This window comes from Triticum urartu, chromosome 6A, assembly GCF_056163025.1.
Source record: "Triticum urartu cultivar PI428250 chromosome 6A, HENAU_Tu73, whole genome shotgun sequence".
NCBI classification, from domain to species: domain Eukaryota; kingdom Viridiplantae; phylum Streptophyta; class Magnoliopsida; order Poales; family Poaceae; genus Triticum; species Triticum urartu.
Genome location: NC_141878.1, coordinates 555,794,842 through 555,804,867, shown reverse-complemented (window position 1 = coordinate 555,804,867; position 10,026 = coordinate 555,794,842). Strand labels below are relative to the sequence as shown.

Sequence of the window (10,026 nt, the reverse complement as noted above, 5' to 3'; positions counted from 1 at the left end):
AGACTTGCCCTACCGCGGACCCATACGGTCCTGGTTGCACATGGTGTAGTTGTTGCCATGCATGAAATGCTACCAAATTTTTTCAGCATGTGGGCATGCCCATGGCAGCCCACCATGCAAACATTGAACAAATTCAGACACTAAATGCACGTCGTGTCACGTCCGGCATGTGTTTTAGGATTTTTTTTCAATGGGAAAACCGTAGAAAATGCATAGAATGCTAGAAATTAAAGAAACTTAGCATGCATGCTGGCCACGGTGATGCTATTGTGTGGGAAAAATTTGGGTATGTTTGGTGGAGGTGAAAAAAAAGTGCTTCGAGACTTGCCCTATCGGTAGACCCGAATGGCCCCGGTTGAACATGGTGTATTTGTTGCCATGCATGAAATGACACCGAAATTGCCAGCATATGGGAATGCCCATCGAAGTCCCCCACGCAAAAATTAAACAATTTCAGACACCCAACACATATTGCCTCACATCCGGCCTGTGTTTTAGGGTTTTTTCACAAGGGAAACCATGTAAAATGCATGAAATGTTGAAACCAACGAAACTTGGCATGATGCCATGATGTCTCTGTTGTGTGAAAAACATTTAGGTCCATTTGGTGGAGGTGAAAAAAAAACGCTTCGAGACTTGCAGTACCGACATACCCGAAATGTTCAGGTTGTACATGCCATGTTTCATGCCATGCATAAAGTGACACCAAATTTTTCCAATGGGTTGGTAGCCCCTCATAGAAAATTTGAACGAATTTGGACACCGGTCGCACATTGTGTCACGTCCGGCCTATGTTTTGGGGTTTTTCCACTAGGAAAATCCTAGAAAATGCATTAAACGTCGAAAACCAATGAAACTTGGCATCCATGCTTGCCATGGTGTTGACGTTGTGTGGAAATTTTTTGGATACGTTTGGTGGAGGTGAGAAAAAAGTGCTTCAAGACTTGCCCTACTGGCCGACTCGGACGGCCCCTGTTGAACATGATGTATTTGTTGATATAAAAAATGTTCATTGATTTGAAAAAAGTAAGCTAATGTGACAAAATAGTTCATGAAATTGAAAAAAGTTAATGAATTTGACATAAATGTTCAGCAATTTGAAAAAGTTCATGAAAATTGGAAAAAGTTCATCGATTTGAAAAAAACTTCACGAATTTGACAACACAAAATTGATAAAAGTGTACAAAATAAAAAACATTATTAATTTGAAAAAAAACCACGGATTCAAAAAATAAGTTCATGGATTTGTAAAATGTTCGTGAATTTAAAAAAATCTTCATGATTTTTCCGCAAATGAAAAGAAAAGAGTGTATGTAGTTTTTCTTTGAATTATTAAAAAAAAGAGTGTAGGTAGCTAGTCATTGAAACCAGTAAACCACGCGCGGACCGGTCGGCGTACGTTTCATCCGTTCCTTGAAACACGACTCATTTTTTGTTTTGCATTTAACTTAATTTTTTTTAGGACCAACATGGCGACTCATGTGACAAGAACCTGTTCGTCATGTAGACAGACAACACGGAATGATCATCCATCAATCTTGTGTGTGTGGACGTTTCCTTCGTTCATTTTCTGAAACACGCTCACCTTTTGTATTTAATATTTTTGGTTGTTTTAACTATATGTGCTTAACACCATGTGCGTGACTCGTTTTGTTAACACGGGAACAAGAACGTTTTTAGGGAGAAAATAAAAAGAGAATAAAACCGGAGAATAAAAGGGCCAAACAAAAAATAACTAAGAAGATGCACAACAAGAAGAATAAAATAAGTAACTAGGCATGGCAAGTTAGATGTCCTAGTTTGTTAAAGTGTGTGGAAGTAAACTTAGAGATTGAGAGTTCAATTCCTACCTGATGCACATCTTTTTTGAAGGTTAAAAATAGAAAAAAAAATCGTCCAAGCCCAGACGGAGGGGCTGCACGCTGGTTTGTGTATGTATACATACAACTTGTATATGGAGGTGGATATACATTATGGTCAAACAACCATACTGCCCTTATACGTTTTGTGAGGGGGGGGGGGGGGGGGGGGGTGGGGTGTACCGAAGCATGCCTCCTATTTTACATAGGAGTACCTAAGAAAGTGATCTCTGAAATTTCAAATTGTCCCAATATGCATGCTTCCACATCATCAAAATTGTTATAGCAATTAGATTTACTACCTACTAGATAAAATAGCATCCATCCGATCTACGCATCAGAATCCTCTACTATGTAACATGCATTCGATCTACACATCAGAATCCTCTATATGTAACATGCATTCTGTATACTCGTGCATTCTACGATGTATACTCATCGGCTAATTTTTTGCATTACGTTTTATGCCCTCATAGACATGGTATATATGTTGGGCGCTTGTAACATACTTCTTTTTAGAAAAGGAGGATTAACCAAATAATCCAGTAAGTATGTAATATGATAAAAAAAACTCATCGTGAATTAAACAAAAGGGCAACTCTAAGCCACAACAAACAAAAATAGAACTGGACGACTATACACCTATTCTATTGTTGGACCGCCATTCAAACCGGCTGTAGATATCCCGTACTACTGTCTTTCAATGGTTGCACCCATAAACCATATGCTCATTGACTTCCACACAACTGAGTGTCGGCCACGTACGGATCCACCCAGTAACTCTGTAGATTACCTGCAAACAATCTGTAATGCTTGTAACATACCTATCACCTAAAACACTAAGCTCCCATGATGGGGATGCCTCTGGTTGATCGAGGGGTTTGGCCTGCAGAGTGGGGCCTCCTTGTAAGTGCATGGGGTCGTTCCGTCGGTTCGTGTGTGTATTCCTGGCGGCTGTGTAAGCGTCAATACCCCACGCCACACCAAAGCGAAACCCCACCTGCCCTCCCCCCACACACCGTACCACACCCAGACCCAAGCCTTGGCCATTTGTAGAGACTTAGTGATCATTTATAGAAATACACAATGTACATTTTGAAATGTGTGTTGGACCTTTTCTAAAACACGAGGAACATTATTTTACAAACACTAAACATTATATTTAAAATACAAGATGAGCACTTTTTAAATAGACTATAGACTGTTTAAAAATCAATCACCATTTTTAAATACACAATAATATTTTTAATACACAATAAATATTTTTTTCGATAAAATGGATATTTTTCAAACACTCTACATATTTCTTTCATACAACTGGAAGAAAAAGGAAATATAAAAGGAACAATGGAATCTACGAAAGGAAAACAAAGAAGGATCACATATTTAAACTATTGAAATGAAACAGAAAATAGAAGTATTCACATAATTTAAAAAATGTTCAACGCACTTAACAAAAAATTTCAGTAGTTTCAAAAATATTTATGTAGTTAATAAAAAAAGGAAAAACAAACAAAATTATAAAGGGAAATAAAAGGCTAAAAGGTGAAAAAGGAAAGAAAACGAAAAGAAAGAAAAACAGAAAAAATAGAAGGAATGAACAAAAATTGAACTGAAAACCAGTGTAAAGAACACTTGAAAAAAAATGAGGAAAAATATCACCAGAAAGCGCTCTTGTTCTTCTCGCTATTGGGCCGCCCATGTCATATGCTTGTTGGTGAGCGTACACTCACTATAATGGAGATACAACATACGTGTCATTTATCTTGTTGTTTTTTCTAGCTCTTGTATTGTGGAGAAAGTCCTGGAGGCTTACTCGTTGGCGCCAGAAGTTGGTGGGTAAAAAAGCCCAGATTCGAGCCTCACCACGTCCTATCTAATTTGAGCATAGCTTCTTATATGCTCAACTCAATTTTATGTATCGTTGTGTGAGTGTGGGTAGGAGGGTGTGTGTGTTTGCCTATAACGCTTGCATACGTGCGTGCATGTAAGTGTGTTCTGGTGGATAGAGAGACACAATATTGCTGTGTGCTATTTCTGGACAATATCATGATGCAGTGCACAAGCAAGACATGAAGATTTTTTTGAAAAAATAGAGCCTTTTTTCTAAATGCCACACGTATCGTCCATACAAAAACTTCTATTTTTTTTAGATTTGAACTAACCAGCCCTAGACAAAACTGAATAAAACATCAAAAGCTAAGCCTTTCTTTTAGAGGCAATAGATGGTGATTGAGCTTATTTGGGAATTCAGTGAGGTGGTCTGCTTGGAAGAAAACAAGTTCAGATCATTGATTTTCGACTCAAATAACACCTAATGTTAAGTTGTATCTAATTCACAACCTATCGGAATCTAATACATGCCTCATCACATATGTCTACGCATGAAACTTGACGCAAAAATCAAATTGACGCTCATATGCTAACATATCGAAACACATATAAAGTATGAATATATAATTTCAGATATCCTAAGCATAGAGCAAGAACTGATTTGCACAAAAGCATATGATTTGATCACTTCCAAGTTCTAACATTACCTTGTCTAATACATGTATTTTGATAATGTGAAAGGCTTTGCTTCATCTAAATGTTTTTGAAGTAGGATTTGTAGTTTGTGCTAGAAGCAAATTGGAAAGCAGAGAACCATATCAAGCAAAAACAACTTCCAATATGATATCAGATGCTTTAGCACAAGTCGATACACATAGCACGTCTACTCATTAAAATAATGATTTGGTTCCAAATATTTGGAGGGGCAGAGAACGGATTCCAATGAATGCTTTTGCTTAGGCATGAGGAAGGACGTTAGGGGTTGTTTGGTTTCCGGCCACACCTTGCCACTGCCACACCTCACCTTAGGCAAGTTTGACCAAGTTAGGTAGGTGTTTGGTTCTAGCCACACCTAAGGCAAGAATATTTTTATGAGCAGTGAACCCCACATGTCATATACATAGAAAGTGTGGCAAGATTCCCTTAGGCAAGCCAAAATGTGGCTAACAATTTAAGCAACTCAAGTAAGGAAGTGTGGCAAAAATCATGTGGCAATATATGACAAATATAGTCACAATCCAAACAGCCCCTAAGAGATCAAAATGACCAAAATGAGTACAACTCGCTCCCTCCCTTCCCCTGTGCCTTTCCGCGGCAATTTGTCGCAATGGGGGGGGGGGGGGGGGGGGGTAGGGAATCACAGGAGCTCTTTTTGTTTTTACATCAGGAATCACAGGAGCTCTGGTATGACACATTATGCATCAAAATGCAGCCAAATTGCAAAGGGACGTTTTCTGGCCTGGCCCATTACTCTAGATAGCAGCAACCCTGACAAGTAGCGAGCGAGCGGTTTTTTCCATGTTCCACTTTCCAATGGTTTTAAGAAAACACAGGAAAATTTTAATTTGATGTGAGCATTTTTTTAGATCTTCAGACCATTTTGGAAAAATGTGCTCGTTTTAAAAAATTGTGAACATACTTTGTAATTTTTAAAAATTATTTAAATGCGATATTTTTTTATTTTTAACATGTTTTGGATTTTCTGAATATTTTAAAAAATAAAGGTGACATTAAAAGAAACCGTGAAAGAAACCAACAGAAAAAATGAAAACCTGAACAGAGCAAGTACTCCATCAGAGGGGTCGCTGTGCGCAAACAAATGTTCAATTTACAAAATGAATTTTGGCTTGCTAACGAAGAGTGATGTTTGAGATACACAAACACCAAAGCATGCTATGAGCACTTGAGACACACATTCTTTTACGTTGACTTAAGCAAATACTAGGCACCGGATCACCTTAGGCAATTACTCACTGTCACCAGATGAACATGGTTCACAAAACAAAATAACAGTAAACACAAGCCAGGCTAGGACGAACATGCACATGCGCAATGCCAGAAGTTGCAGAATAGTACCGGTACTAATAAGCATCCATGGTAAATCAAAAGCAGAGTGATTTTAGGATTAAACAAGCTTCAGGACCCTCATGGCCATGATCGTTCCTTCACTTTTTTCTCTTGTCGTCGGACTAGTACTTGTTGGCATCACGAACCATCCTATCAATCTCTTGCTTGCTCAGCCCGCCCTTGTCGTTGGTGATGGTGATGCTGTTCTTGTTTCCGGTCGGCCTTTCCTCCGCCGTTACTTCCAGGATGCCACTTGCATTGATTTCGAACGTCACATTGAGCTTTGGCACGAGCCTCGGCGCTGGAGGGACGCCAGTGAGATTGAACATGCCGAGCAGATTGTTATCCTTGACCAACCCTGCTTCCCCCTCGTACACCGAGAAGGGCACGGCGGTCTGGTAGTCAACGTCGGTTGTATAACCCCTCTCCTTCTTGGCCGGGATGGTAGTGTTCCTGGGTATCACCACGCTCATGACACCACCTACCAACTCTATCCCGAGCGACAGCGGCGTGACATCGAGAAGGACCAAGTCCTTCACCTTCTGGTTGTACTGGCCGTTATGGATGGCGGCTTGGACAGCAGCGCCGTAGGCGACGGCCTCGTCGGGGTTGATGCTCTTGCAGAGCTTCTTCCCGTGAAAGAAATCCTGCAGCAGCTGCTGCACCTTGGGGATCTTGGTGGAGCCACCCACAAGCACAACGTCATGGACCTGTGACTTGTCCATCTCGGCGTCGCCAAGGCACTTCGCCACATGCATAATGCACTTGCTGAAGAGGTCCAAGTTGAGTTCCTCGAACCGGGCGCGGGTGATGGTCGCGTAGAAGTCAATGCCGTCGTGGAGGGAGTCGATCTCGATCTTAGCCTCTGCCGTGGAAGACAACATCCTCTTGGCCCTCTCGCAAGCAGTCCTGAGCCGCATCAGCGCCTTCGGGTTGCTTCTGAGGTCACTCTTGTGTTTCTTCAAGAAATCCTGCACGAAATGCTCCACCATCCGGTTGTTGAGATCCTCCCCTCCAAGGTGGGTGTCACCAGACGTGGCCTTGACATTAAAGGTACCATTGTCAATTTTGATGACAGAGATATCCAAGGTGCCACCACCATAATCAAATATGAGCACCGTCTTAGCTTCACCATTAGCAGAAGTATCGTCGAGACCGTAGGCGATGGCTGCGGCGGAGGGCTCGTTGATAATGCGCGTGACGTTGAGGCCAGCAATGGCACCAGCATCGAGGGTGGACTGGCGCTGCGAGTCGTTGAAGTAGACTGGCACGGTGATGACAGCATCCTTCACCGTGGTGCCAAGGTAGGTCTCCGCTGTCTCCCTCATCTTGACAAGCACCATGGAGGATATTTCTTCAGCAGCGAACTGCTTCTCCTCGCCCCTGTACTTCACCACGATCATTGGTCGATCGCTACGGCCTGAAATGACTTTGAAAGGCCACAACTTCATATCTCCTTGCACCGACTCTTCGCTGAAGCGTCGACCGATCAGCCGCTTTGCATCTGGAAAAATCGATGTAGTTAGTTTCAATACAATAGTGTATTTCACAAAAGAAGACATATATCTATGAAATTAAATACCAAAAGAGTATTTTCACTTCATTCTAAATTTAAGAACCAACGCATCACAGAACATATATACTTAAATATCATTTCGCCTTGCTATTACAAACCAGTTTGATAACAAAAATACCAGGTTCAGAAAGCATTTTCACAAAACAACCCCACATCACAAATGCAAATTTATTGTTTGTTGTATTTTGATATGGCCAATCACTAATTAATACGTAATTATCTGGAATTGGGTCTTGATTATGTAGTTTGTTGTGCATTAATTTGCAATTTATGAAACTTACAATTGTGTGATAAGAGTTAAATTAATAAGCCACTCAATATTGCCAAAATAAAAAAAAACGGCTCAACATTTGCATAACAGAAAACTATGTGCTTTCATGAATATATGTTTTGGTTATTCATATTGTCTAACTTTTTTATAATGTAACTAAGCTATATAAAATTATAGTTTTTCAGTCCTCAATGAAATAATAATCTACAATCAAAATAAACAAATAACTAGAGATGCTAGTTACTATATTCAGTTTATAAGCATTGGCACAAAATAAACAAATATCGTTACATGATACAATCTGAAAAATCCCACAACAGAAATACTTGTCCTGTTTTTATTTCCTTCAAAAAATAACCTCTTAAGTTTTGACATTATATTTCTTGATATTCATGGGGGAATTGCAATGTATTGTTTCTACACCAAACCCTGATACTGTCCATATATAAGCGGCCTCTTTTGATTGAAGGATTTTTTATAGCAACTTAGGAAATATACCTTTTAACGCAGTTTCTTGATTTTTAAAGTTTTAGGATTTTTCCTAAATACTCCCACTATACACAAATGTAAGATGTTTTTGGTGAGTATTAGTACACTAAAAACGTCTTACATTGTGTACAGAGGGGGTATTATTTTACACCACATTTCACAAGAAAGTTTCCACTGTCATCATTAACCTGTTTTTTCGTATGTGTTTCCTATGTTGTAGTACTAACTTTTAATCAAATAATAGATTGCACAAATGTAATCATATACTAGGATATAGTGGACATGGGAATTGGATGTATATTTTATTCAAGCATTTTTTGAATCCAGCTAGTACAGGGGTTCTTAGTGCTTGGAAGCTTGTACAAACAAATAACTACATGGCAGAACCACCGCAAAAAAAAAACATGGCACAGATCAATATTGAAGAAAAAAAACCGATCTCAGCAAACAAAAAGAACATGGGAGAGAAGATGCAGGAATCTGAATACCTGAGTGAGCATTTGGCAACTGAAGAATATGAAATATATGCAACACAAACCTATGAACCTGAGAAACTTAATAAACGAACAGAACGATAGCCGCTAAAAAGAAGAAGAACTAGCAGGTGGTGGTCAGTTGGTAGCTCTCACCGAAGACGGTGTTGACGGGGTTCATGGCAGCCTGGTTCATGGCCGCGTCGCCGATGAGACGCCAGGTGTCGGTGAAGGCGACGCAGGAAGGCGTGGTGAGGTTGCCCTGGTCGTTGGCGATGACCTCCACGCGTTGGTGCACCGGCCGCCACACGGCCACACAGGAGTAGGTCGTCCCGAGGTCGATGCCGATCGCCGGGCCGTCGCCCTTAGTGCCAGCTGCCATGTTCACGCGACAGATGCCGAGCAGAGGAAAACGAAGAGTGCAGAAGTACAGGCGCGATCGAGCGTGAGGATTGGGAACTGCAGGGTTGTATTTATTTGAACGTGCATAGGAAGGCGAGAGACCACCGGCCAGTGGGAAACGTTTATAGTAGTACGAGGCATCTAGTAATTACTATACTGCGGAAGCCGAAGAATTTTACACAAGCGAGATACTCCGTTAAATGAAGGTTGTTGGCGAAATATTTCAAAAAAAGAGGTTGTTGGCGAATTTTAAATCGGTATAGATTTTCTTAAAAACAAAATCGGTAGAGAATTTTAGTCACACCATTGGAGACGGAGGGATTGAGTAGTAATTTTGGAGAAACAAATGAGAGCCTCCATTCGCAAGTTGTCTGATTTTTTTTTTCGAGATAGCCAGTCACTTTTTTCTTATAACTAAGCAAAAGCATAAAAAGAAAGTCTAAGGCAATAGTATGAATTAGAGGCTTTGGTATTATACCAAAAGAAGAGAGAAGAAAGGAGATTTAAAGCAAATGATGGCAATGCATTATCAATCAGGGAAATTATCCCCGCGTGTGGCCCTGCTACTCCTCGTCTATCCCATGTGGTTGTCGCGCCCATCGCCGCTCTCACATAGTTGCGTTGTTGCTCGTACTGTCCTTGTCCATCGTCACAACATGAGAGATCACAGAATCTCGCTCGCCACCATATGGACATGACAATGGTTGAGCTTCGAGAAACCAAGTTCTCCACCATGCCGATACCCCCAGGGAGATGGTATACCGAAGGGGAGTCCGGGCTCGTCGGATCCGGCTCCGACGGGGCTTCGGTGAGCCGAATTCGACGCCAGTGAGCCTAGGTGATGAGGTCGGTGTTCCCAACTGAAGGTTAGGGATTTCACAGATTTTTCATACTACATATGTTTGCTCGACATGCTACAAGCTTGTGTCGGTTCTATTGCAAACACATGCCAACGTGATATGCTGATTTTGTGGTGTATTTTGCAAATTGTTGGTTCATGTTGTTAGTGTTATTTGCACCATTGCAAACACTATTTCCATGATGCATACGCCCTAC

General features: G+C 40.8%; 1 protein-coding gene across 1 annotated transcript; it reads right to left on the bottom strand.

Moving 5' to 3' along the window:
* Positions 1-5,722: 5,722 nt before the first annotated feature.
* Positions 5,723-8,994, bottom strand: LOC125512740 (heat shock cognate 70 kDa protein-like). Its single transcript, XM_048677829.2, has 2 exons — positions 8,725-8,994; positions 5,723-7,263 (listed from the first exon to the last, which is right to left on the bottom strand). Exons 1-2 carry the CDS (start codon positions 8,948-8,950, stop codon positions 5,882-5,884), a joined length of 1,608 nt encoding a protein of 535 aa, XP_048533786.1. The 5' UTR covers positions 8,951-8,994; the 3' UTR covers positions 5,723-5,881.
* Between the last annotated feature and the right edge of the window lie 1,032 nt (positions 8,995-10,026).

Coding starts and splice junctions, on each gene's coding strand:
- LOC125512740 (XM_048677829.2), bottom strand. CDS start 8,950: ATGGCAGCTGGCACTAAGGGCGACGGCCCGGCGATCGGCATCGACCTC. Junction 7,264..8,724: donor CCCCGTCAACACCGTCTTCG/GTGAGAGCTACC, acceptor CGATTTTTCCAG/ATGCAAAGCGGCTGATCGGT.